This window comes from Leucoraja erinacea, chromosome 36 (assembly GCF_028641065.1).
Source record: "Leucoraja erinacea ecotype New England chromosome 36, Leri_hhj_1, whole genome shotgun sequence".
Classification (NCBI taxonomy): Eukaryota; Metazoa; Chordata; class Chondrichthyes; order Rajiformes; family Rajidae; genus Leucoraja; species Leucoraja erinaceus.
The window spans coordinates 11,004,461-11,031,550 of record NC_073412.1 but is presented as its reverse complement, the minus strand read 5'-3'; the positions used below and the strand labels follow the sequence as shown (position 1 = coordinate 11,031,550).

The following is a 27,090-nucleotide window of genomic DNA, read 5'->3' as shown; positions in this document are numbered from 1 at the left end:
CTGGAGTTGCTGATCTGGGATCTCCGTGCTTGCAGTGGGCCTGGGGGTCGGTGTCCCGATGAGGGGGCGCAGCTCGGGCTGTGGGCGAACTGCCACTTGTCGCCGTAGCGGCCCATCGGGGAGCGGCTTCTGGTGGTCCTGATGTCTCCGGCCACCCCCCTGTACAGGAGCTGAGACTGGGAACTGTACCGCCCTTGCAGGTGAGCAGGAGAGTGGGGTTGTTTGCACTTGCTGCTCACCTGCAAGGGCGGTACAGTTCCCAGTCTCAGCTCCTGTCCAGGGGGGTGGCTGGAGACGTCAGGACCACTAGGAACCGGTCCCCGATGGGCCGCTACAGCGACAAGTGGCAGTTCGCCCACAGCCCGAACTGCGCCCCCTCATCCGCAACCCGGGTTCCTCTGGAGTTGGAACGGGGCTGGGCTAGAGTTGCTGCTGGCTGTGAGTCTCTGGGATCTCCGTGCTTGCAGTCGGTGTCACGTTGGTCCTAACGTCTCCGGCCACCCCCCTGGACAGGAGCTGAGACTGGGAACTGTACCGTTCTTGCCCCCTCCCTCTGCAACTGCAAACATCCCCACTCTCCTGCTCACCTGCAAGGGCGGTACAGTTCCCAGTCTCAGCTCCTGTACAGGGGGGCGGCTGGAGACGTCACAGCCCGAGCTGCGCCCCCTCATCCGCAACCCCAAAAACAAGACGTACCTTGCACACCATCAGCTTCTGTCCCTATGGGGAGCGTGTTCCTCTGGAGTTGGAACGGGGCTGGGCTGCTGCTGGCTGTGGGTCTCTGGGATCTCCGTGCTTGCAGTGGGCCTGGGGGTCGGTGTCCCGTTGGTCCTGACGTCTCCGCTGACTGGCACTGACCTGCTGGCATCGCCGACGTGAAGACAGTACAAAGCCCCCGCGCCGGTGCAATGGGCGGGGAGCTGGAGAGGGGAGGGAAGGGGTCACACACATGGCCGGGAAGCAGAGGGGTGTAGGTGGGGTGAAACTGAAGGGAGTGACAATCTGCTGCTGCCTGCCCGCTGAGTTAAAAAGTTCCCACGCAAGACTCACGATACACTGTGTATCGTGTCTACCGTGGGAACTTTTTAACTCAGCGGGCAGGCAGCAGCAGATTGTCAATTATTAACCCTCCCGCGCAATATACCCTCACCTTCTCTTTTATGAAAGGGGATTTAGTTCCCCTTTCTTTGAGGACCGACCGGAAGTTCCGCTGTCACCTCTGCTGGCCGCCCTCGTTGAACGTTTTCAAGGACCTTTCTTCAAGGACCGAAAAAATGTCCGCTATTCGGAGCTTTTCGTTATTTGGAATTTTGGATAAAAGGTTGTGCACCTGTATAGAATATCGTGATTTGTAAGGCATTAACTACTGAATCAGTGTACTTGTTTAAGAGAACAGATTATTACTCTGAAAGGGATTATTACTATTTAACAAATGAAAGAATACCTTTTGACTTGTTTGAAAGGCGGAAGGGTCTGAAATGGGAGAGGGTGAGTGAAAAGAGGAAAGAAGAGGGAAAAAGAGACCAGGAAAGGTGGGAGCCAAGAAGAAATGAGATATTGGCTGTTCATGTATGTTAGGTCCATGTGTGAATTTGATTTAACGTGTGTATATGTGTGTAAAATATGTATAACATAGCCTATCTAGATCACTTAGACCTTCCTGCCATTGGTCCAAGACCTCATTCTGCCCAAATTTTATTGTAGCTGGTGATCAAGGGACGATATGTGTTAAAAGAGAACATGTATAAACATCACCCATTCTCCTCAACCTGTGGAAATGCTTGAAAAGATTTGTTTTTTAAATTGCATCATAAATTGTAAAGTACATATTATAAAAATCAGTTGACATTGTTGAATTGTTGAAATTCCTTCTGACTCAAAGGACAATACTGTATAATTTAATAAAGCCACATAATCATTATTCTAACTTTAGTTTTTATAAACTGATAATAGTTTTGCTTTATTTGTAGATAATGCCTGCCCCAAAGGATATACAAGAACAAATGGAACAATCTGTGAAGGTTTGTAATACTACGCTATTTGTATCTCTGCCCACAAATCCAAATGATAGAATATAAATCAATGCTTTTTTTTTTAACATCAGATGACTGTACAATGTTCAGGGAATTTGTATAAAGCACAAAAAATACATATGCCAGAGATGACGCTTTAAAAATGGATGATAGTACTCATTAATACTAAAATGTTGATAATTTAACTTTTGTGATATTACTTTCATCCAGAATCCATGTCTGTTCGTGATTAGTAAATGGCAAATTGCCATGCCTTTTACACTACAAAGAACAGTCACATTAATGATAATCCCATTGGTTGAAGAGAAATGCATTCCATTGTAATTGGCATCATAAGTAGACATTGCTCATGAGTTTGGAACTTTTGAGTTCACCTTTACAAATGTAATGTATTGTTTTATTTTCCCTTGTCCAATTATGGTAAGTCATAATAGTACTTATTCTTTTTAGTTTACAAAGCAAAATTAGGTAAGTGTTCTGTGTCTGCTTGTAACTTTTCCAATAATGCCAATTTTTCACCATATGTATTTTATAATTATTTTTAGATGTTAATGAATGTAAAGTATTCCCTGGAGTATGCATAAATGCTGCTTGCGTGAATACAGCTGGATCATTTCAGTGTACATGTCCTAATGGAATGTCCTTGGACAGCAATGGAAGGACATGTGTTGGTAAGTATAGATTGAAACTTTCACCAAACTCAGAGATACGTCAGCCATATTGTGACAGACCATTGGCTGCCCATTAGGCCTTTCCCTTGGACTCTATTGGGAAACATTGTTTCTACCAACTCATTTCCTGGCTCAAGCATGGCCCCAGCTGTGCAATCCTCTCCCAACTGTAAGTTGGTCCTATCCCTGTTAAACTCGTATCTAAGTACCTATAGAGAACATAACAAATAGTACAGTATAGGAACGAGTCCTTCGTCCTACAACGTTTGTGTTAAACATGATGCCTAAAACTCCGCTCGGTCCGCAATAACCAAGCTGACCTCCCGGTGGCTCAGCACTTCAACTCCCCCTCCCACTCCGTCTCCGACCTCTCTGTCCTGGGTCTCCTCCATGGCCAAAGCGAGCAGCACCGTAAATTGGAGGAACAGCACCTCATATTCCGTTTGGGGAGTCTGCACCCCCGGGGCATGAACATCGAATTCTCCCAATTTTGTTAGTCCTTGCTGTCTCCTCCCCTTCCTCAGCTCCCCTGCTGTCTCCTCCCACCCTCCAGCCTTCTGGCTACTCCTCCTTTTCCCTTTCTTGTCCCCACCCACCCCCACCTCCGATCAGTCTGGAGAAGGGTTTCGGCCCGAAACGTTGCCTATTTCCTTCGCTCCATAGATGCTGCTGCACCCGCTGAGTTTCTCCAGCTTTTCTGTGTAACCTGCCTAAAACTGATGTCATCTACCTGTACGGGATCCATATATCTCTGTTCTTTACACTTGCATGTGCCTATCTTAAAAACCTTTTAAATGCCACTCTGATATATGCCTCCACCATCACCCCTGGCAATGCATTTGAAGCCCCTACCACTTGGCCCCCACTTCACCACCACGCAACAAAAGCTTTTCACTGTACCTCAGTACACGTGACTATAAACTAAATTCAAACTCACTCTCGGTGCAAAAAAAACTTGCGCCAAGCATCTCCATTAAATTTACCCCCTCTCACATTATGGCTTTGTTCTAGTGATGGACATTTCCACCCTGGTAAAAAGATTCTGACTGTCTACCTTATCTATGCCTCCCATCATTTTATATACTTTCATCAAGTCTCCCCTCAACCTCCAATGTTCCAGATAAAACAATCTAATTCTATCCAACTTCTCCCTGTAACTGAAACCCTCTAACCTAGGCAGTGTTCTTGTAAACCACCTCTGCACCCACTCCAAAGCCTCCATATCCTTCCTGTAAGGGGGTGAACCGAAGTGAACGCAATACTCCAAATACGACCTAACCAAAGTCACATAGAGCTGCTTCATGACTGCCTGACTTTTATTTCAATACCCTTAGCAATGAAGGCAGGCATACCATATGTATTTTTTGCCACGTTATGTACTTGTGCTAGCACCTATAGTGAGCTATGAATGTAGACTCCCAAGATCTGTACAGCAATTCTATTAAGGATCTTGCCACTACAGTAACTGTAGGGTTCCTATCTTGAGGAAAATGTGAAGATATACTACAGTAAACCCTCGTTTTGACGGATCCCTTTATAACGGATCCTGACTCTCACCCCCACCCCAACCTTGGCTTTCGACGCCAAGCTCACTCGCAAGGTGCACCAGCAAGCCCTTCTTCACCCATCGCACGATGCGATTGACACAGCTGTTGTTGTGCCTCACGTTGTAGCCACTGGGAACAGTGCTTTCTTCGGGCCGCCACCAACGACAGGACATGTTTGCTCACTATGGAGCTTCCTCCTCTCTTGCTGGCTGCCGCTTCTCTTCTCTTGTCCACTTGGCCTCGCTCATGTCAGCCGCTTCCCGCAAATCTTTGCATTCCGTCTGTGCCAGGAGCAGGACATGGCCTCACATGCTGCGCTGGGTGACACTGCATGCCATTCACTGTCCGGTCCGTGTCTTTCAATGTAGACCGGACAGTGAGGGGACCAGCTCAAGAGCGGGTCAGCAGGTGGTGCAGCTTACTCCTGTGTCAGGTACCAATATTGTAATATTGCAGTTCCTTCTTAAAAGTATTGTAATCCACGTTGGTTCGCGAATATTTGTTTACTGCTTCAATTGTGGACCTTAATAGATAATGCACAAATTTACTTTTCCTCACATTAAAATTGTGTTCTTTATCAATGTTATTCTATGATTACTGCTCATTGTTTGCTGCACTGGGAGCTGCTATTCTATTCAAGCGGCAGCACAATGATTTACTGGAATGTAAACATGGTATATGGTAATTAGGTCCAGAAAAAGTCATCTATACAATGTGATTGTTCCCTTTGCAGTCTGGCACAAGTGTATAAATAAAAATAGGAATTAAGTTAAAAAGATAAATTTCATCTCCAACCATGCAGTATCTATGGGCAAGGTGAGGAGACATTTTTTTACGTAACTCTGGGACAGCCAACCAGCAGTGAACAAAAGGGCATTTCTTAAATAAATGATTCAAATTCTTATCGGATTGCTATTTCAATTTGAGAGGCGAGGAGCAGAGCATTGTAACACACTCAAATAGTAAATCTATCAACGTCAAAATAAGATAATTTATTTACATTTTAATTTACAGCAGATTGAGAGAACCAAATGAGACCCTTAAGTCTCACAATAAACTTTTTGGTTTTCCTTGTCCCAGACTAAATCCCTTCCTACAGTTCCCCTGCTGACATCTTGTTCCAGGGAGCTATTTCTGCATCCTGAAAACCACAGGTTTTAATGTTAAGGTTGTCCCACTATTTGCCTGTTCTTCATTGTTCCTGGGTGGGCTGTTTACTCACTCGCCTGCATTCCCATACAGGAGCTAAAATCAAATTTACAGAATTCATTTTATGGCCTAAAGTGAAATTAGAAACCTTCAGTTTGGAACTATAATATTCTGCTGCTTCATCAGCTGTTTTTTAATTTAACTACAGACACAAATATTTTTACAATTTATGAGGTAATTTACTATACTGCTACCTACTTCGGTACCAAAAGTGACAACTTTGGTGTTATGCTTTGGCCAGATATTCGTTTGGAGCACTGCTATTTGAAATACGATGAGGATGAATGTACAGCGTCTATACCTGGAAGATTTCGCATGGATGCTTGCTGCTGCTCTGTTGGTGCTGCTTGGGGGCCAGATTGTGAAAAATGTCCTGAGAAAGGAACAGGTCTCTACAAAACTCTTTGTCCACGAGGACCTGGATTTTTCAGCAGAGAAACCAATGGGAAGCCTTTTTTTAAAGGTAACTATTGCACTAAACATTTATAAAACAATATAAAATTTGCAATATTTTACTGTATCAAACCACAGATTTTACATTAATCTGTCACATGGATTTTGTGTAGGATCTTATTCAATTTACGAAATAAATAAATAACAAATTAGTGTTTATGGGCTGTGGTGGGAAATTAATGTCAGCAATGCTTACTTCCCAAGAATGATTAATTTTCAAACATGCACTCTGATCCATGGTCTTTATAGATGTAATTGATTTCAATTAGATTATTATTGGCAATCTGGATAAGTGGGAGTGAAATAAATTAGTTAACTTTCTTCATTTGCTTTGTTTAAATAGGATTGCTTTAATACTGAATCGGAATACGACCAGTCTCCCAATCTTCACCATAGTTTAAGAACTATTTGACAATGTTGAATGTTGGTTAGTTTATAATCTCACTGTGAGAGTAGGACGGAAAGAGAAAAAAACATTATGCCGAAGATACTGGTATAACTTATGTATCAACATTTATAACTGTATCCATAATCCAATTGTTGTTAACTCTGAATTTTGGTTGATGTAGAATTAAAAGGTGGAATTATCTTCCACATGAATTGCAATCTCTGTGAAGGACAGATGACAGTAGCAGTCAGTAAATCTTTTCATCACATCATGAGAATTAATTCAATCCAAATGGAGCATTGTAACTTTAAAACTTTCTTTGGGAGCAGGGAGTTTGCTCATGGGTTGATTCACTTAGGACTTGAACATTTATCTAGAAATGTCAGTACATCCCAAAGAGTATGCTTCGCTGCTCTAGATGTCCGCTGATCTACATTGGTGAGACCAAGCGTAGGCTTGGCGATCGTTTCGCCGAACACCTCCGCTCGGTCCGCATTAACCAACCTGACCTCCCGGTGGCTCAGCACTACAACTCCCCCTCCCATTCCGTATCCGACCTCTCTGTCCTGGACCTCCTCCACGGCCAGAGTGAGCAACACCGGAAATTGGAGGAACAGCACCTCATATTCCACTTGGGGAGTTTGCATCCTGGTGGCATGAACATTGGTTTCTCACAATTCTGTTAGCCCTTGTTGTCTCCTCCCCTTCCTAGCTCTACCTCAGCCCTCAGGCTCCTCCTTTTTCTTTCTTCTCCCCACCTCCCCCCACCCCCCATCAGTCTGAAGAAGGGTTTTGGCCCGAAACGTTGCCTATTTCCTTCGCTCCATTGATGCTGCTGCATCCGCTGAGTTTCTCCAGCTTTTTTGTGTACCTTTGGCTTTTATGCTGTTGTCCTATTGATCAAATTTACATTGGCTCAGTTACAAATTTCAGGGCATTGCCCTCTTTTCATGATCGTAAATTTCCACATGGTCCTTCTCTTCTGAGACAGGATTTTAAAAAGTGGTCCAAAAGCTAATTTGCTGTGATTCAAGAATGGAGTTGTGGAGGAAAGGTATGAGGGTAGAGGATTTTGTGGATAAGCTCATTGCAACCTTGGTGGACTCTGTTTGGTGTTTTCTGGTCTTAGTAGTTTTCTAGGGTCGCAGTGGTGCTGGGGTGAAAGAAAGCACGTGCTTGGGAGAGACACTGCTGCTCATACAGAGAGTGGTGAATCTCTGGAATTCTCTGCCACAGAAGGTAGTTGAGGCCAGTTCATTGGCTATATTTAAGAGGGAGTTAGATGTGGCCCTTGTGGCTAAAGGTATCAGGGGGTATGGAGAGAAGGTAGGTACAGGATACTGAGTTGGATGATCAGCCATGATCATATTGAATGTCGGTGCAGGCTCGAAGGGCCAAATGGCCTACTCCTGCACCTATTTTCTATGTTTCTATGCTCATGTTAGGAAGGGAAAGTATCTGAGGTATTAATACTTGTTTTGGTGGTCAAGATATATGAAAAGCTGCAGCCTGTGGTCAGGAAGGCAATGCAACCTATGGTATAGAGGGGAAGAATCTGAGGCACAACTTGTAGAAAGGAGGAAAGGGATTGGAGACATTGCAACTTGAGGAAGAAAGGGAATCAATTGGAGACACTGCTGCTTCTTGAAGAGAAGGAAAGGATCACAGACATTCTCCTCGGTGTAGTGAGGGAAGATATCAGACACACGGCCATTTCTGGAAGAGAGAGAAGGGATCAGACGCTGATCAGACATCGGGATTGGAGACAGTGCTGCTTCTGGAAGAGAGAACATTTATCAAAGATTGTAGGAAGGAGCTACAAATGCTGGGTTTAAACCGAAGATAGACACAAATTGCTGGAGTAACTTAGCGGGACAGGGAACATTTCTTCTCACCAGAGATGCTGCACGTTTCACTGAGTTACTCCAGCATTTTGTGTCTATTTATCAAAGACTGCCGGTTGTGGCTAGCAAAGAAGAGATGAAAATTTAAAAAGCAAATGAACATATCAAAAAGCTTTAGGGTGGCAATGCCTGGAATCTGCTGTGATTTAGCATTTAGGCAAGATGCAAAGCACACAACTTCATCCGAGAGAATAACATTCGATTTACTTTAAGAAGTCTGGGATGTTTTGTACTAATCAGTGCATTTATGAGGTCCAGACACACACGCGTGCTACAGTAAAGTTTCATGAACAGAAGCTGGTCACAAGATTGTCTGATAACACAATAGCTTGTTGGAACTGGAGCTCGATAGCAAAAGCCAACATTTTCTGAGGTTGTACAGGAGCAGTTTTCAGTGTTATGTGCTGGATATACTGATCAGTGGGTCTACAGATTTCTGTTTTATACCGGAATATGCCAGAATACATGCACAAAACACGCTGAATGGATGACAAGGGTGGTTTTGCAAGTCAACCAAGTAGAATCTATGATGCACAATCTGGGAGATTATATTCTATTTAGTGCTGTTGAATATATGAAATCAAGGTTTGGCCATTTGGGAGCGAGGTCAACTGCAAATGTTTAAAGACACGCTGTATCGATAGATCAAAGCATATGTCTCCATCTAAGACTGAAAAGCTGTCCTGCAACATAAAAAACTCCTCCACTGATTTCATTTATTTATAGAAGACTGAAATTTGATGGCATGCACATTGTATCAATGGGACTTCGCCAGCTACGATATTATGAGTCATTAGAACCCCTGATTCTACAAAGAAGAAGGGTCTCGTTCCGAAACATCGGCAATTCCTTCTCTCCATAGATGCTGCTATACCCGCTGAGTTTCTCCAGCATTTTGTGTCTAGCATCGATTTTACCAGCATCTGCAGTTCTTTCGTAAACATTCTACAAACCTTTCGGTATTGAGCCTAGGAGAACTCTTCACTTGGCTTTTTTACAACAGTTAGCTGTACACAATGGGCCCAAGGACCGAGAAACAGGTTGGTCAGTGGCCTCTGCCTGTGTACAGGAAATCCAAGAAGGGTTCAAGCTTTCTAACAGGAGAGAACATGCGGCTAAATGGCCAAAACGGCAAGAATAACACTGGCTTGGTTTTTGCACAAGCATGCAGGATCATAGTATTAATTTGGTCTTACGGAACGAGAATGGAAAAAAGAAAAGAAAGGGCAGCACAGTGACGTAGCTGGTAGAGCTGCTGTCTCATGGACCAGATACCCGAATTCGATCCTGGCAAGTGCTGTCTTTGTGGAATTTACACATTCTCCCTGTGACCACATGAGTTTCTTTCCACATCCCAAAGACGTGTTCAATGGGTTAATTGGCCTCTACAAATTGTCTCTAGTTTGTAGAGAGTAGATGAGAAATTGGGACAATATAGAATTAGTGTGAATCGATGGCCGACACATAAACTCAGTGGGCTGAAGGGCCAGTTTCCATGATGTGTCTTTAAAACTAAAACTATGAACTAAAGTCCAAAACTTTTAGATAAATTGCTCACAAGGAGAGCACAGTTTACACTGGTAAATCAGCATGGATAAAACAGATCTCATCCTACTTTACATCCATCCCGGTTTTGTTTTCCATTCACTTAAAAGTAGAATGCACAGCTAATTCAATACAGCTGCCCCCTTTAGCAGGTTACTCAACTTTTAGATTTTATATATAATTAATTACACCTAAAAATTGTTTTTAGAATTTTGAAAGTCATAAAACCCAAATTAACCTGGAAATACAGGAAGATCTATCAATAAATTACATCTGTGGATGAATTTTTTATGTTGCATGACAACTTTTCAGAATAAATACAATGGTATTTTAACTGCATAGCATTGTTCTCGCATTTAGATGTTTATGAAAAATTATATGCTTATAAGTGTTTCATCCCGTCTGTGGGTGGGTTGACAATAATAGCAACATACACAAATTTAGCACCATAACTAATAAGAAAATATTATGATTCTTCAGAGTAAAAATGTGTTTCCTCATCTCAACACAGTTTAACAGTTTGTTTTATGCAGAGTGAAAGGAGCAGATACAGACCCTGGGAAGAGTCATTGAACCACATATCACAGAAACAAGCATTTCAACCCAACTTGCCTATTCTGACCAAGATATCTAATTTACCTATGTTTGGCCCATATACCTCTAAACCTTTCCTATCCATGTACCTGCCCAAATGACTTGTAAATGTTGTATTGTATCTGCCTCAACTACCTCCTACGGCAGCTCATTCCTATATACTCATCACTCAATGTGACAAAGTTGCTTCTCAAGTCTTTATTAATTTCCCTCTCACTGTAAACCTATGGCTTCTGTTTCTTGATTCCCCAACTCTATGTAATCTGTACATTCATAAGTTTATTAGTCATTGGAGCAGAATTAGGCCATTTGCCCTATCGAGTCTACTCTGCCATTTAATCATAGCTAATCTATCATTTTCTCTCAACCCCATTCTCCTACCTTCTACCTGTAATCTTTGACATCCTTACTAATCATTTAACCTCTCTATTCCCCTCATGATCTTATACACATCTATAACACCACTCCTCCACCTCCTATGCTCCAAGGAATAAAGTCCTAGCCTGTCCTTAATCCTGGCAAAAGTTCAAGTTAATGATATTGAAAATGTTGATGCCGGATGTAGGTATGTTGCAAAGCCTACCTGAAGGTCGCTGAAAATCTGTCCCAGCCCATGTGCGCGATTTTGGCGCCGTTTAGAGAGGGGCGGGTTTAAAACGCGATTTTCCCTAGGCTGTTCAAATCGAAGTTTTTCAGCCTAGTTAATTATTAGCGAAAAATCGCTGGAAGATTCCGTAGCTGGAGCTATTTTTAGTTTTAAGCAAAGATCTTAGAGCAGAAAATCTTTGGTTTTAAGGGCTTTCTTTACTTGTTATAGTAGGTTAAAAATTAACCTCTAAACCCGCGACCGCCGACAACGGGTAGGATCTCATACAGGGGAAAACGGAAGGTAGGCTGTTTATTTTTACGTTAAAAAGGGCTTCTTAAGATCCCTTTATACAAAGTTTAATGTTGCGAGTAGCTAATTTGGGCCCCATTATATCCCGCAGTATTTTTCTGGGCATTTGAGGGCACAAATCTACCGCAATGTGAACGTTCTAAACCAGCACGTTCACAGGATCCCACTAGAAAGCTGATTTCAATGGACTTTAATTTACAGCAATTGAACACTAAATTCCTTCCATTTGGCCTATAAATTAATGTAAATGAGATTTAAAAATCATGTTTTATTGTGAATTATTTGTGAATATTATTTGGACACTTAGGCTATTTAAAAATGTTAATCATTTATTAAGAAATGGATAGATGTTTAGATCTAGTAATTGAAGTTTGAAATTAGCTACAATTGGGTAACTAACTAATTATATGCTTTAATTTCAGGTCATCCAAGTAAGATTATTTTATATTTGTTTCAGAATGCTTCAATCTATGATAACTGAACATTTCATTCAGTTCTCTTAATTTTTAAGAAAGTTATGTGCTTTTGACTGTCCACGATCACAGCTTTTTTGTTATGTCCATAGAAAATCAATAGGGAACAAGATGCTAATTTCCGAGTATGAAAATGGCAATAACGTTTTAAATACTTGAGATATGAAAGTGAATTAGGTGTCAAATTAAACTTCTTTTTATGCTTTATCTGATGGGATAAATTGCAGACTTGATTTTTTAAATCTCAAAATTTTGTAACATTGCTACCGGATGTACTTTTCAAAAGCTTGGTCTTGTTTTTAATATATGAATAAGGAAACAAAAATTCTTCCAGCACAAGAAGTTGAAGGGCATTGCAATGTATATGAATAAAGTTTTTGTTGATGTAAAGCTCCACTTAAAATAAATCTTGCCTTTTTTTCAGATATCAATGAATGTAGGACAATCCCAGGTCTCTGTACCAATGGAAAGTGCAGAAACACCATTGGGAGCTTCAGATGCAAATGTAATAATGGCTTTGCTCTTGATTCAGAAGAAAGAAACTGTACAGGTATGTCAAAAAATAACTATTAAATTACTCCTGAGCATTAATAATTTTGGGAATAATAATGAAGTTTTGATTAGAACATCCCTTGTTTTCACAAGGTGATATCACAGCTCATTCACAGATTTTCAGGAACTAAATAGTATTTGAGCTTTATTTGAACTTGAAAAGAAGTACACTTTCCATATCAACCAAAAATGCAGCTCCCTACATCAGTATAAAGAAGAGTCAGAATCTTAGTCCCGCCACCAGTCCCCGTTGCCAACTGACTCAGCCCCCCACCCCACCCCCATCCCTTGACCAATATTAAGTGGGTCTTAAAATTGCCTTTCCAAATTGAGTAACCAACAGGCTAAAGAAAACAAAATAGCATTATCAAGTTTCTTGTTCAATTATTTAAAATAAGTTGATGTCTTTGTTAAAATGTGTTAACGTATTTGTTAATTTTTGCATTTAATTAATATATTTGTTAAGATGTTTATTTTAAGTTCTTATCTGTGTGGTTTTAAGAATGAGTTCAAAGAAGATTTCAAGTCCATTAAAATGGTTAACTGAAGAATTATTGGAAATCCACCACTTTTGCTGAATGTAATCACGTTTTAAAGGAAACTATGTTTACTCTCTGGTTTTAATGATAAAACTGACTGGAAATGCTTCAGAACCTAAAAAGGCACGATGGTGCATGGGGAAGGAGGGCTCGTTATTTTGTACGATCCACTGCCAGCCAATGGATCAATGCATTCTGTGCTTCAGAATAGGCCTTACACAAACGTTTCCTTAACTAAGTGTGGAGCTAACAAAGGGAGTCAGATAGGTTGCAGATTTCAGGGAAGGCGAGTGAAGACAAAAGGTGTGGGTAAGGAGAGTTAAGGCAGGAAGATTGGGAGTATCAAGTGATAGATCCAGGCTGAGGGGATTTTATTACAATAGGGTAATGGGTGTAGGAGGATTGACACCCCACAATCAATATAGGCTTTAAGGATTGGAGACCGAACGGGTAGAGGAATGAGGATTCTGATTACACTGAAAGCAAGGTGAAGGCACAGAAGTGGGGGAAACAAATTCAAGGAAAGTATTTGGAGACGGTTTTACCAGTGTCTTGCCTTCATGACATAGATCAAGTAATTCGTTCATCATAAATAATGGTGAAGCAGGCTCAGCAATTGAATCATTACAATAGGTAGAGAAATTCCAAATTACATTCCAGACAGCACTATGAAATATACAGTTATGTGGCTCATAAAAATATGAAAGAATTTCTCGTCCTAAATGTCATATCCTCCACTAAGAACTTTTCTTTTTCTCACAGATATCAATGAATGCCGCATCTCTCCCGACCTATGTGGCCCTGGAACTTGTGTTAACACTCCTGGAAGTTTTGATTGTGAATGCTTCGAAGGATATGAAAGTGGTTTTATGATGATGAAGAATTGCATGGGTATGTGAAAACAAATGAGTGAAAATGTAATTGATCAGTTATACTTTTGAATGTTATTGGAAATTTCCAGTGTGGTTGAATGATTAAGGTAAGGTATTTTTAACTAACAACAAAAATTATAAATCCATCTGTAAACCTGATTTATTCTTTCACTCCCATCTTGGCAGGTAAAATAAAGGAAGATCTTAATTTGTTCTCTTTCACATGATGTTAAAAAGACTCATTAGCGAAAGATTGAGCAGAAGCAATTCACTTGCAAGTTACTTGGAATGAATGCCTTTCATTTCTATGAGAGATTAGATAAGCTGCGATTGTTCGCACTGAAGTAGGAGGCTGAGGGCTGACCGTATACAGAATTGTAAAATTATGAGGGCCATGGATAGGATAGATATTCAACAATCTATTTCCTGAGGACATAGGTTTAAGGTGAGAAGAAAAATATTAAAGAAATCTAAGGGGCAGGCACATTTATACAACATTTAAAAGACATTTAGATGAGTATGTGCATAGGAAAGGAATAGAGGGGTCATATGCAGGAAAATAGATTTAACGTAGATAGGCATCTTGGTCAGCCAAAAGGACTGATTCCATGTTGCAGGACTCCATGAGTTTAATGGAAAGAAGTGTTTACTGTTAGAGACCAAAATTATAATGTGTGTGTGATATGTGGAGGTGGTTGCCACGTAGAACTCTGACTGAATACTTTATATGCGTCCTCCAAAAACAGGATTATAAAAGGTATTGACATTAATGAGGAGATTGTGGAATATTGCAAATGTCAAGCAAGGAGAGTAGGGGGATATGATATTGTATATTTGAAAGAAGATATTGCCAGACCTAAATAAAACATATCACAAACCTTAAATGAAGCAAATGGGGAAATAACACAGGTACTGAGGTACACAGGTATATTCAATCAAATAAATGCAATAACAATGGATTGTGGATTGTAGATAAGGTTTTAAGATAAGTAATAAGAGGAGGATTCTAGTGAGGAGAAATGTAAAATGTTAAAGAAAGAGTGTAGGAAGAAATACTTTATTGTCACATGTGACTAGGCACAGTAAAATTATTTGCTTGCATACCCAATGTATAGAAATAGCGGCCACCTACGGAGCTGTCAAAGTTACAATGCACGCCTGCTCCCCCCTTTTGTTCCCCACGCTGGGTCCCCTTTGGTAACCCCCTACCCCCCCCCCCCTCACGGTGGTCCCTCTACGCCAGGTCCTCCATTGTTCTCCCGACTCCCTCATGGCAGTCCTCCACGTTCTCATCGACCGTCAACCTTGAGTCAACCCATGAGGCATCGCCGCCGCCGCGAAGCTTCACCACTGCCGAAGCCCCATCGTCACGAGACTTCACTGCTGCTGCCGCTTCACCGAGGCTTCAATGCTGTCCCCACTTCACGCCTCCGTGGTGCTGACCCGGGTCCCAGCCACAGGCTCTGTCAGCCACTTCACCGACCCGGAATCCGACCCGCAAGGCCCCAGCCCAGCCCTGAAATTCCTTTTATAAGAGATTTTCTAGATCAGTAAGCTGAGGAACATCTGTCATAGATCTAGTATTTTGTAATGAGAAAGATTAATTTCTAACTCGGTATTTAAGGGGTCTGTACTGGACTGTTGACAATATAATAGATTTTTTTAATATGAATACTGAAATGCATTTGTTCTTAAATCCAAACAAAGGCAATTTAGAAAAGTATGAGGCATGCATTGGCTTGATCGAGAATTACATTAAAATATGACAGTCAGTAAAAAATCATAAATATACTTAAAGGATTAATACGTAGTTTACAACAAATCTATATCACTACATGTCACAGAAACCCAACAGGTAAAGTGGTGCAGCTGTGGTTAAGGGGAGAACCTAAAAATAGTATGAAAGCAAAGACTAATTAAAGTAACCAGAAAAGTATGAAAATTCACTCGAAATCTTCGGGGCTGAGGGAAAAGATTGATAGATTGGATACTAACGGAATCAATGGATTTGATGTTAATGCAAGAAATTGGAACTGATGTAAAATAATACCTATTATCTATAAATGATGGAGCAGGCATAAGGGGCTGAATGGTGTGGAGAGGTAAAGAACAATGAATGAAAGATATGCAAAAAAGTAACGATGATAAAGGAAACAGGGTATTGTTAGCTGTTTGATGGGTGAAAACGAGAAGCTAGTGTGACTTGGGTGGGATTTTAAAAAATGAATGGCTTTGGTTTTATACAAATATATTGGTTTTATTTTCCAAAAGTGACGATTTGGGGAAGGTCTATTTGATTAGAAAATAGTAAATGTACTTTGTTCAAAAAGAACGGGGGAAAGAGAAAGCAAGAAAATAAGGCCAGATTAACATACGTCAAAAGAGAAATATTAGAAAGTGTTAGTAAGGATATTAGAGCAGGGCATGTAAAAAAAAAAGTCAAGGTAATCAGCTGCAATGGCCATAGTTTTGTGGAAGAGACATCATGTTTCTACAACTTAGACGAGATTTGTTGAGATTCTTTGAAAATGTAATGGGTACAAAAGAGCACCTAAAAGATTTCCAAAAGGCATTTGATAAGGTGTCACTTCAAAGCTTATTAAAGAAAATATAAGCTCATGCATGGAAGATAATATATTGACATGAATAGAAGATTGATTGCCTAACAGAAAAAAGAGTAGCAAAGTTTGGATAATTTATGTAGTTGCAGCTGAAGTGGCTGGTAAATGTATTTAGAAGATCATTTATAGTGTTGGTACATATGAAGACAATACCAATTCTTTTCCACAAATGTGTACTGTTCATAAAATCTCATGTGGTATTTTACCACAATACACTCGCATATAGGAATATTTGAGAATTTACTTCATCTTTCTGTCTAATTGTAATTTACAGTGCTAATGAAGTGCCTTCTGCTCAATACTTGAATGCAGCAATCTTCTATAAATTCATTATTTCAGATATTAATGAATGTGAACTGAATCCTCTTCTGTGTCGTGGAGGAACCTGTGAAAATACAGATGGAAGCTTCCGTTGTTCGTGTCCACATGGCCATGAAGTATCTTTGGACGGGATATCATGCATAGGTAAACTGCTGTTGATAAAAGCTCCAAACCGAGGAGTACTTTTAAAAATTACTTAAAGTCTTGAAAAGTATTTCAGCATGCTTCTGCATCTTTGAAATTTGAAATAAATTGACAATGTTTCCAAAACTAATTTGAAAAACATAAAAGTAGCAAATGTTCGCTTCTTTTTAATGGTAGTTAGATATAAACATGATAGAGACCAACGTGAGAAAATATTTGTTACGGTTTAGCTGTTCACAATACAGGGCAGTAAAATTTCCATATGCTGTTGATGCATAATTCTTGTGTATTCCAACCTGTAAACTTAAGTTTGGCAAGTTGTGCTATCAGTTAGTGACTCTTTTTACCAATAAATCATCTGCATTTACTCCAATTTACAGAATTAAGATATTAAGTATTAATCTGCATATACAGGTGCACAACCTTTTATCCGAACGCCTTGGGACCAGATACCTTTCGTAATTCAGAATTTGTCGGTCTTCGGAATGGAAATTTTTTTGCGTAGATTTTAATGGCTGGCTCAGTGGTAGAGTGCTCGGCTCATATCCGCAAGGTCGCAAGTTTGCGCCTTGATCCCGGCAGAAGAAGTTGGAGCGGGGCTGGGCTGGGCTGCTGCTGGCTGTGGGTCTCTGGGATCTCTGTGCTTGCGGTGGGCCTGGTGGTCGACGTCCAATTGGTCCTGACATCTCCGGTGACTGCACTGACCTGACAGTACAAAGCCCCCACGCCGGTGCAATGAGCGGGGAGCTGGAGAGGGGAGGGAAGGGGTCACACATATGGCCGGGAAGCAGAGGGGTGTAGGTGGGGTGAAATTGAAGGGAGCGACAATCTGCTGCTGCCTGCACGCTGAGTTTAAAAGTTCCCACGCAAGACTCACGATACACTGTGTATCGTGTCTACCGTGGGAACTTTTTAACTCAGCGGGCAGGTAGCAGCAGATTGTCAATTATTAACCCTCCCGCGCAATATACTCTCACCTTCTCTTTTATGAATGGGGATTTAGTTCCCCTTTCTTCGAGGACCGACCGGAGGTTCCGCTGTCACCTCTGCGGGCCGCCCTCGGTGAACGTCCTGTCTCCCTGTCCCTGGGATAGTAGGGGGCGATGAAACAGCACAATACCCCCCTCCCCCTCCAACTCCAGAGGAATCCGCTCCCCGATGGGCCGCTACGGCGACAAGTGGCAGTTCGCCCACAGCCCGAGCTGCGCGACCCCAAGAACAAGTAGTACCTTGCACACCATCAGCTTCTGCCCCTACACTGCGTGTTCCTCTGGAGTTGGAACGGGGCTGGGCTGGAGTTGCTGATCTGGGATCTCCGTGTGGCCTTACCCTCAGTGGGCCTGGGGGTTGGTGTCCCCCTTATGAGAGGGCGCAGCTCGGGCTGTGGGCGAACTGCCACTTGTCGCCGTAGCGGCCCATCGGGGAGCGGCTTCTGGTGGTCCTGACGTCTCCGGCCAGTTTGCAGTTTTCCTCTGGAGTTGGAACGGGGCTGGGCTGCTGTTGGCTGTGGGTCTCTGGGTTCTCCGTGCTTGCGGTGGGCCTGGGGGTCGGTGTCCCGTTGGTCCTGACGTCTCCGGTGACTGCACTGCACTGCGCTGCTAGAATCGCCGACGTGAAGACAGTGCAAAGCCCCCGCGCCGGTGCAATGAGCGGGGAGCTGGAGAGGGGAGGGAAGGGGTCACACACATGGCCGGGAAGCAGAGGGGTGTAGGTGGGGTGAAACTGAAGGGAGCGACAATTTGCTGCTGCCTGCACGCTGAGTTAAAAAGTTCCCACGCAAGGCTCACGATACACTGTGTATCGTGTCTACCGTGGGAACTTTTTAACCCAGCGGGCAGGCAGCAGCATATTGTCAATTATTAACCCTCCCGCGCAATATACCTCACCTCTTTTATGAATGGGGATTTAGTTCCCCTTTCTTCGAGGACCGAACGGAGGTTCCGCTGTCACCTCTGCAAGGGACCTACATTTGTTTTAACTTATCTATATTTTGGTCCATTTTCATAAATCCATCAGTTTGTACGCATCCTTTTTTGATACTATCCCTGATTTCCCTTGTTATCCATGGATGCACTCCGCCCTCGGTGAACGTTTTCAAGGACCTTTCTTCAAGGACCGAAAAAACTGGCCGCTATTCGGAGCTTTTCGTTATTTGGATCGTCGGATAAAAGGTTGTGCACCTGTACTGCCAAATATTTAACTGACAGTTTACTCATCTTTATTGAAATTTATTGTCAAATTAAGTCTCCAAAGAATTATAAGTGTGTTTCCTTAATGAATCTGTTGTAGCGGCACCTGGCGGTATCTTTCATGTGTGCCGTATTTTTTAATAATTTGCTTCTAACTTTGATACTTTCAAATATTTTTACAGATGTAAATGAATGTGAATTGAGTGACAACCTTTGTAAAAATGGTCGTTGTGTCAACATGATTGGAAGGTATCAATGTGCCTGCAACATGGGCTACCAAGCAACACCTGACAGACAAGGATGTGTTGGTAAGCATGCTTTGACTGACTTCCTTCTTTCTCTGCAAGGGGCAGAAGGAAGTCAGACAATTAGAAACCTAATAAGCATCCATGCTCAATGGTAGGGCCATGATTTGATTGTGTCAGAATATGATATTTTCCGGTAAACCTTTCTCTCGCACAGGCCCATCTCCTTTTTAAAGGTTAACCATTGTTTGATTGTCACTTTACTTGCCAATTCAGTCACTGCCCGACTTACATAATTGGTGACTTACGTCACAAATACACGCATTCTTTAAGCCCAGTGGCGCTTACGTGGGCTCTGCGTCGGAGCTCCCTTGTGATCTTCGCATTAAACAGTAAATTTACACGTGCGCAGTAGCAATTTCGTTTCCGACTTGCATAACATTCAACCAAGGGTAACCCTCACATTAGACGGGGAGTGCCTGTATTTGATTCAATTTTACTCAAGCCAGATCTATTTTCAACTCTTTGAATTTGATGCTCCTAAAAAAAATAACTTTATTCTGACTGTTCCTTGCCCTCTCTCATTTCCAATCTAAACTATGATAACATCAGCACAGTTCCAGAAATGTTACTACACTAATGCTTCCTTCAGTCGACCTAGTTTATCTCCTAAAATTAGATGTATAATATCACCTCCTGTACCAAAAAGTACTAGCCAAGTAAGAACATAGTTTTATTTTTGGTTATGCGTACATCAAAAGTATAAACAACAGAATGTCCACCAGGACTCTACCTAGGAGCAATTAGCATGAATCGTACCTGTAAAATATGGTGTTCCTGGATTACAAAATATGTTTGGTTTTCAAGTTCTTTTTCACTGTTAGTATCACATATCCAACTAACTCTGTCATTCTCCGCTAACTGACACTACATCACTTCAGAATTAAAAGTTTATTTATTGTAAAACTCACCCACCATTTTTTAATTGCAGATATTGACGAATGCACTATAGCGAATGGAGGATGTGAGACTTACTGTACAAATTCTGATGGCAGTTATGAATGCAGCTGTACGAGTGGATTTGCCTTGCTGCCAGACCAACGATCTTGCACAGGTAAAACACAGGTATTCAGATGTTGGTAAGACATAAATTCACAGAAGTAGTTTTTGGTATAACTTCTTTCTAAAAGTATAGTTTTTGGTATAATTTCTTTCTAAAAGTATATTACTTGATTGGAAACTAATTAAAACAAATTGATCTACTATAGAGGGATATATTTGGAAAACTCTATTAGGAATAAAATATTTAATTCTAAATCGAGAAATTCAATAGTTGCCTGGACTGCTGCACTTTTACTTTTTGCTATTTATATTCCAAGGATTGTTTGAAGGCCTATAATACACTGTAAACAATATTGCTGCATCCTCTTTGTTCAATTCAATCCATAAAGCTCATTGTATGATCCTTATAACAGATCATCCCCTCTTCTTAGCCAATATTGTTATTCCCTTCCCTCCATTTTATTGCCCTTTCCATCTCATCTGAAACCCTATTACCAGGAACATTAAGTTTGTTTAAGAAGGAAATGCAGATGCTGGAAAATCTACCAGGAACATTAACCTTTGCTCTGCTGCTCTAATTCACAGGTGACCTCTTTGCTCAACTACATTAATTCCATCTGCTCACAGTAGGATGATATGTAGTCTATTTAAGTAAGTTTCAGTGCCTCTCAAACATAGTGATTGATACCACCACCTCCTCTAGCAGGCATATCCCAGGTAATAACTTTCTCTGTGTAAAAAAAACTTGTCCCTTAGATCCTCTTTAAGATTCTTTCCTCTCACCTTAGAACCTACGCCATCTTGTTTTCGATAACCCTACCATGGGGAAAAAATATTCTGACAACCTGTTCTATGTATGACTTTCATTATATACCTATGTACTTCTACTATCGTCACTCCTGATCCTCCTTTGGGGAAAATAAGCTGAATCTCTCCCCATAACTGAAATTGCAGAGTGCAGGCAAAATCCTGGTGAAAAAATGGCAGTTCCTTTCATTTTTGCTCATGATTCCAGCATCTCAATCTAAGCATTAATAGTAAGATTAAACGAGTACTTACCAGTACGAAGTTTGATCTGTATTTTATGAGGAGTTACGATGAGGGATTACGTGAAGAACCCGCTCAGTGCGCAGGCGCGGCATTACTTCCAAGCAGCGGTGTGGAATCACAGATAGACACAATATATGAAGTAAACATAGCAAAGATTAAGGAGACATCAGTTTACTAGTTTGATCTATATAATGAGGGTGGGAGCGGAGGGCACGTAATCCCTCATCGTAACTCCTCATAAAATACAGATCAAACTTCGTACTGGTAAGTACTCGTTTAATCTTACTATTTTACTTCGGAGTCACGTGAGTGACTACGTGAAGACTTCAAAGGTCTGTGATTTCAAACCGTGTAACAGTTTTTATTTCACTCACTGCCGAAGTTCTTGAGGGAGGAAGTGTTATCGTAATCAACCAATGGATCTGCTTTCTCAAGAAACAGAAAGGTATTTATTAACAATAACAACATAAATAGCTCCCCTGAGCTTAAATTAAATATTTGCAGTTTGTAATATTCTGTCTGCAATTAAGTCAGGCTTTATCAACGGTTTATAATAAAAAACATTCTGAACGTCGTTTCCCTCGACCATCCTGCCGTATTGAGAATGTGGTCAACCGGGACGTCCATTCGTTCAGCCGCTGATGTCGATGCTGCCCTAGTGGAATGGGATTTAAATGTGTTAGTGTCTATTCCGGCAGCTTTCAGTACCTGTTTGAGCCACCTTGAAGTGGTTTTGGCTCGTTACCCCGCCATGAGGTTTGTGGCTGACCCATAGGGCTTTTTCTCTCCCTCTGAGATTGTGGGTTGTGTCTATATATTTGTAGATGGGTCACCACACTCAACCTTGGCTCTGGTGGGTAGGCCCGGAATACCACCAGTGAATTGGACGTTCCTGGCCTGCTTTGTTTTTACCAGACCTAGAATGATGAACGTGATGCGGTCTGGGGTGATCACCATGTTATCCAGTCTTAGTTTATGGAGTGACTGGACCCTGTGAGCGGATACGAGAGCCATAAGCATGAGTGTTTTTAACGTAGATAGCTCAAGACTAAGGGATCTAGCTGGTGGCCATCCTCTGAGATATGTTAATACCACACTGATATCCCATACATGGGTATACCTGGGTTTTGGGGCTTGTTATTGTAAATGCCCTTCATAAGTTTTATCACCAGTGGATGGGATCCCATGCTCTGCTGTCCTGCTGTTTTTGGATAAGCAGACAGGGCGCTTCGTGCTGTATTTACAGCACTGTAACTCATCTTTTCATCATGGTGTAGATGGGCCAGGAACTCCAGCACGTCGGTGGTTGTAGAAGTTTCGTATGTTGTCCCTGCGTCCTGGCAGTATTTTTCCCATTTTTGCTTCTTGGTGGATGTTCGCAGGGATGCCGACATGGTGGTGATAGTTCATTCAGATAATCCCAGTCCCTGGTAAGGTCTATTCAAACCTACAACCCAGGAGTTTGATGTTTTCATGGCATGGGTGGCTTATGCCTGATACTGGGTGAGTCAACAACTGTGGTCCACTAGGGAAATCCATAGGCGACTCGACCACCATGTCGTGATGAACTGGGAACCATGGCTGTGTAGGCCAGTCGGGCACCATCAATATCCTAGAGGCAGAGTCCATCTGTATTGCGAAGTACCCGACTGATGAGGCAGAAGGGAGGGAAAGCAAAAAGCAGAAATTCCCCCAATCCAGCGTGTAGGCATCTACCGCTGCTGCCTCTGATCTGGTTCCCAAGTCACATACACAGGTAACTGGTGATTCCGTCTTGTTGCAAACAAATCGATATCTGGCGTTCCATATTGCTTAATAACTTTAGCAAATATTTTGGGTTTAACATCCATTCGATGTTATCATTAAATTTTTCCCCCCCCGTGACCTGGTGTCTGCCACTGTATTTTAGCTTACCTAGTAGATAGGCAGCCGATAGTAAAAAATGTCTTTCGACACACCATTGCCAGATCTGTTTGACCAATTTGTCGCACGATAATGATTTTATGCTCCCCATATGGTTAATATAAGCCACCACCATAGTATTATCAATCCGTAACCGCACATGCACGTGCTGCATTTTAAATGCATATGCTTTTAACCCATAATAGGCGGCCAACATTTCCAAATAGTTGATGCCCAGTGTGAGTAGTAACGATGATTCTGAATTAGTCCATCTGCCACCTGTGCTGGATATGGAGTTAGTTGCTCCCCAGCCTAAAGCACTGGCATCGGTTTTTAATAACCAAGTTAGGGTTGGTGATGATAATAGGGCTGAAACTGTGCCAAACATTGTCTGCCCACCACTGTAGTTCTGATATAGCTTCAGTGGGTAAATTCATGATTTGGTCATAGTGACCCGAGCACCTTGGCAAAGTAACAGTCATATGGATTGAATTGATATTGAAGCCCAGATAATCCATGGTAGTTAACGGCTTCAATTTGGATTTATCTGGGTGTAGGACGAACCCCAGTGTTTCAAGGAGCTGTTTCGTAGCTAGAACTGCTGCCACAGCTAATTCCTTTGTTTTTCCTAATATGAGGATATCATCCAAATATGCCATGACTATATGCTTTTGTTTTCTTAATATTATCATGGCTATTTTTAGTATTTTTATAAATAGTCTAGGGGCTGAGGTTAGATCATTGGGCAATGCTCTATACTGCCATAGTTGCCCCATCCAGATAAATTTTAGGTATCTACAATGATCCTTGTGTATGGGTATTGGATAGTAAGCATCTTTAATATCAATGTTTGCCATAAAGTATCCTTTGGAGATCAGTTGTCTGGCAGTGACAAACGTCTCCATTTTGAAGTGTATATACTCAACAGATTTATTTAGTGATGTTAGGTCAATGATGATGCGACATCCACCATCTTTTTTAGTTTTAGTGAATATATTCGATACAAATTCCAATGGTTCATGTTTGGTCTTTTCAATGATCCCTTTTGCAATGAGCCTTTCTAGTTCAGCTTGTCCTTCTCGCTTCTCTTTCTCAGAGGGAAAAAATACCCTTTGGGGCGCATGCTGAACTGGCGGTAATATGCCCAATTTAAATTCAATTTTGTATCCACTAATACTGTTGAGTATATATTTGTTATTTGTGACAGTACCCCATGCTTTTTTAAAACAAGTGTAATCGCCCCCCAGTTAGTAGAGCACCCTTATTCTGTGTAAGCTGGCAGGAACCAGACCCACCTACCTCCATGTTCATTGTTTCTTCATGAAGGCTCTGTTTTGCTGGTATGCTGGTGCTGTCGGTGGGGCGGCGCATTTTCCCTGGGGTCCGCTCCGGGCCCATGTCTAAAAAAGACCTTTGGGGGAAATAAGCAGCGGTCCCCGAGCTTTCACCAGTCCTTGGATGTGGGTGTCGACTGGTGGATGCCGAGGGGTGCTGCCAGCTGGGTGTCGGATGAGATGTCCTGCTCGTTCCCGGGCCTGCCCTCATGAGGCCCACAGGTTTAGCTGCCTCTCTTTCCGCTGCAGCGGTTTTGCATAGCCCCGCATATTTGGGGTTAAGGGCAGGTCTTGTATTGTCCTGCCTTAGATTGTTGATCTCATATTGTGTATTGCACATTAGTGCTAATACATCCTGTTGGCAGGTGGTCATGTTAGTATGTTCCGTAGAACGAGCAAAGGCGGTGATTGCCGATGTTAGGAGCTTCAGAATTCGCTGCATTTTTAGCTCTTGACTGCGAATTTGCTGACCCAGCTGCCTCCAGATTTGACCGTTGACACTCTTTACTTTTAGTGCCTCACAATTCTCTGGCGCTGTGTACTCTTCTAAAGCTTCTAGAAGGGCCTTCTCCTGCAGGGCTTTGTTGGAGAGATGGTTGATACTGGCTGCCATCTTGGGTTCCAGTAGTCTTCCGGCGCGTGGAGGTGCCGTATAGCGGCCCACGACACCCAGCAGCTCTTCATGATCCTGCTCCCCTGGCATACTTCTGCTCTCGTCCGCCTGCCCTTGTTGTAGACCAGCCCAGCCCTGGTCTCCCTTGCTGGCCTCGAAGAGGGAGTAGAGGGGTACTGTAGATACTGTGGAAGAGGCATATGCCCTACCTCCGTGAGATCGCTTTTCCTGAGGTCTGGTCTTACCTTGTTGATAGAGGCTGCCTGCCGTTTTTGGGCGGCATTTTAGCGGTTCTCGGGCGGCGAGTCTCCTTGTCGGGAGTCTGCAGGGGTTGCCGGCCGGTTTTTAAATTTCCCTCCGGTCCGCTGCTGTTAATCAAACAGCTGTTCAGCGGACCGGCATCAGCGCAGCACCTGTGTCTGTGGTCCGCAGCGTGTGCGGTCCCGTTGCCGCCTCTCCCCCTCCACTGTCGGCTCCTTCGCTGGAGTCGAACGGGGCCGCATCCCTCTGCTGCTTTGCTCCCCCTGGAGCAAAAAACACAAGGAAAACCCGATTTAAGGTAAATACTTACCTAACGTTCCTTCTTTCAGGCTAGTTGCGGGAGTGCCCGACTCCCGTATGTGCCGCTGTTGCGTTGCTGGCGTAATGCCGCGCCTGCGCACTGAGCGGTTTCTTCACGTAGTCACTCACGTGACTCCGAAGTAAAATCTATTATTCTGTTTCTATCCTCACTGGCGCATGGCACCAGTGGTAATCTAGTAATCTGTTTATTTTGGTTGTGCTTCTCAACCTCTCTTTACTCCTTAAAGTCAGCCCGAAGGACCTCATCCCTTTCTTCACCTGTATTTCCGATGCTGATATTAATTTTTATTTCTTGTTATTTAGCCTCTCCCTTCAGAACGTCCTGTAGACGTTTAGTGATATCTTTAAACTCTGATGCCAAAGAGGCAACATACTATCTAGAATCATATCTGCTCCCCTAGTATAAAGCAGGTAACTTGACTGACTACTCATCCCATTGTGTCACCTACAAAATGCATTGTAGCATCTCACCAAAGGTTCTTCAGCAGTGTCTCTCAAACCAGTGACCATCAACATTTAGAAGGATGGGGACAACAGGTATACAGGGTAAAAATCCTACATAACTTCATGGTGGGACTACATTTATTCAAGTCATAAATGAAGCCATTACCAGTGATGGCCACGTACCATGAGTGAATATGACAAAAGCACTCATGACTTGTGCCATGGGATGTGCTAAGTTCTTTCGAAACAGGTAAAAGGAACCTTAATTAATATTTCAAAAAATGTATGATGTCTTTGATAGTGTTGTTGGTTTGTATTAACGTTTGATGTTACCATGCTTTACATTATAATTCTTCTTGTATATGTTGAAATACAGATAGAAACGTGATAATTATGTAAACTTTTTTAAATTTCAGATATTGATGAGTGTGAGGACAATCCTGACATATGTGATGGAGGCCAGTGCATCAATATACCAGGAGAATATCAGTGTTTGTGCTATGATGGATTTATGGCATCTGAGGATATGAAGACTTGTCTAGGTTAGATGTAATTCTCTTGCTCATATTTCAGTCATTACTTCTTAATTTTTAGACAGGCTATTTGAGTCTGTAGTGAAAATAAAACTATGAATTTAATAATGTTCATTTAAGGATAGAACTTCAGTAAACAATTAATGGATACACACGGGAGGCCTGGTCCCCCAACGCAACCCATTCCTCAACGCAAAATTCCATCACTCATCCGTTTCCTCAATGCAATATTCCACCACTCACTCAAACCCCCTAACTGCGCAGGCGTGGCTCATTTCCCCTCATCCCGCAGCACTCCCTCCCCCTCCTCTCCATGTGTGGGGGGGGGGGGGGGGGAAGGTGGGGGGGTATGTGTGGGGGGAGGGGTGGGGG

At 42.3% G+C, this 27,090-nt stretch overlaps 1 protein-coding gene across 1 annotated transcript in view; it reads left to right on the top strand.

The window, feature by feature from the left end:
* LOC129713552 (fibrillin-1-like) overlaps nt 1-27,090 on the top strand; it is a 312,091-nt gene that overhangs the window by 163,496 nt on the left and 121,505 nt on the right. The window contains exons 22-30 of the mRNA XM_055662676.1: nt 1,971-2,021; nt 2,579-2,704; nt 5,702-5,923; nt 12,140-12,265; nt 13,569-13,697; nt 16,639-16,764; nt 19,136-19,261; nt 20,190-20,312; nt 26,602-26,727. Of these exons, the coding sequence (XP_055518651.1) occupies nt 1,971-2,021; nt 2,579-2,704; nt 5,702-5,923; nt 12,140-12,265; nt 13,569-13,697; nt 16,639-16,764; nt 19,136-19,261; nt 20,190-20,312; nt 26,602-26,727 (1,155 nt within the window). The remainder of the gene's footprint in view (nt 1-1,970; nt 2,022-2,578; nt 2,705-5,701; nt 5,924-12,139; nt 12,266-13,568; nt 13,698-16,638; nt 16,765-19,135; nt 19,262-20,189; nt 20,313-26,601; nt 26,728-27,090) is intronic.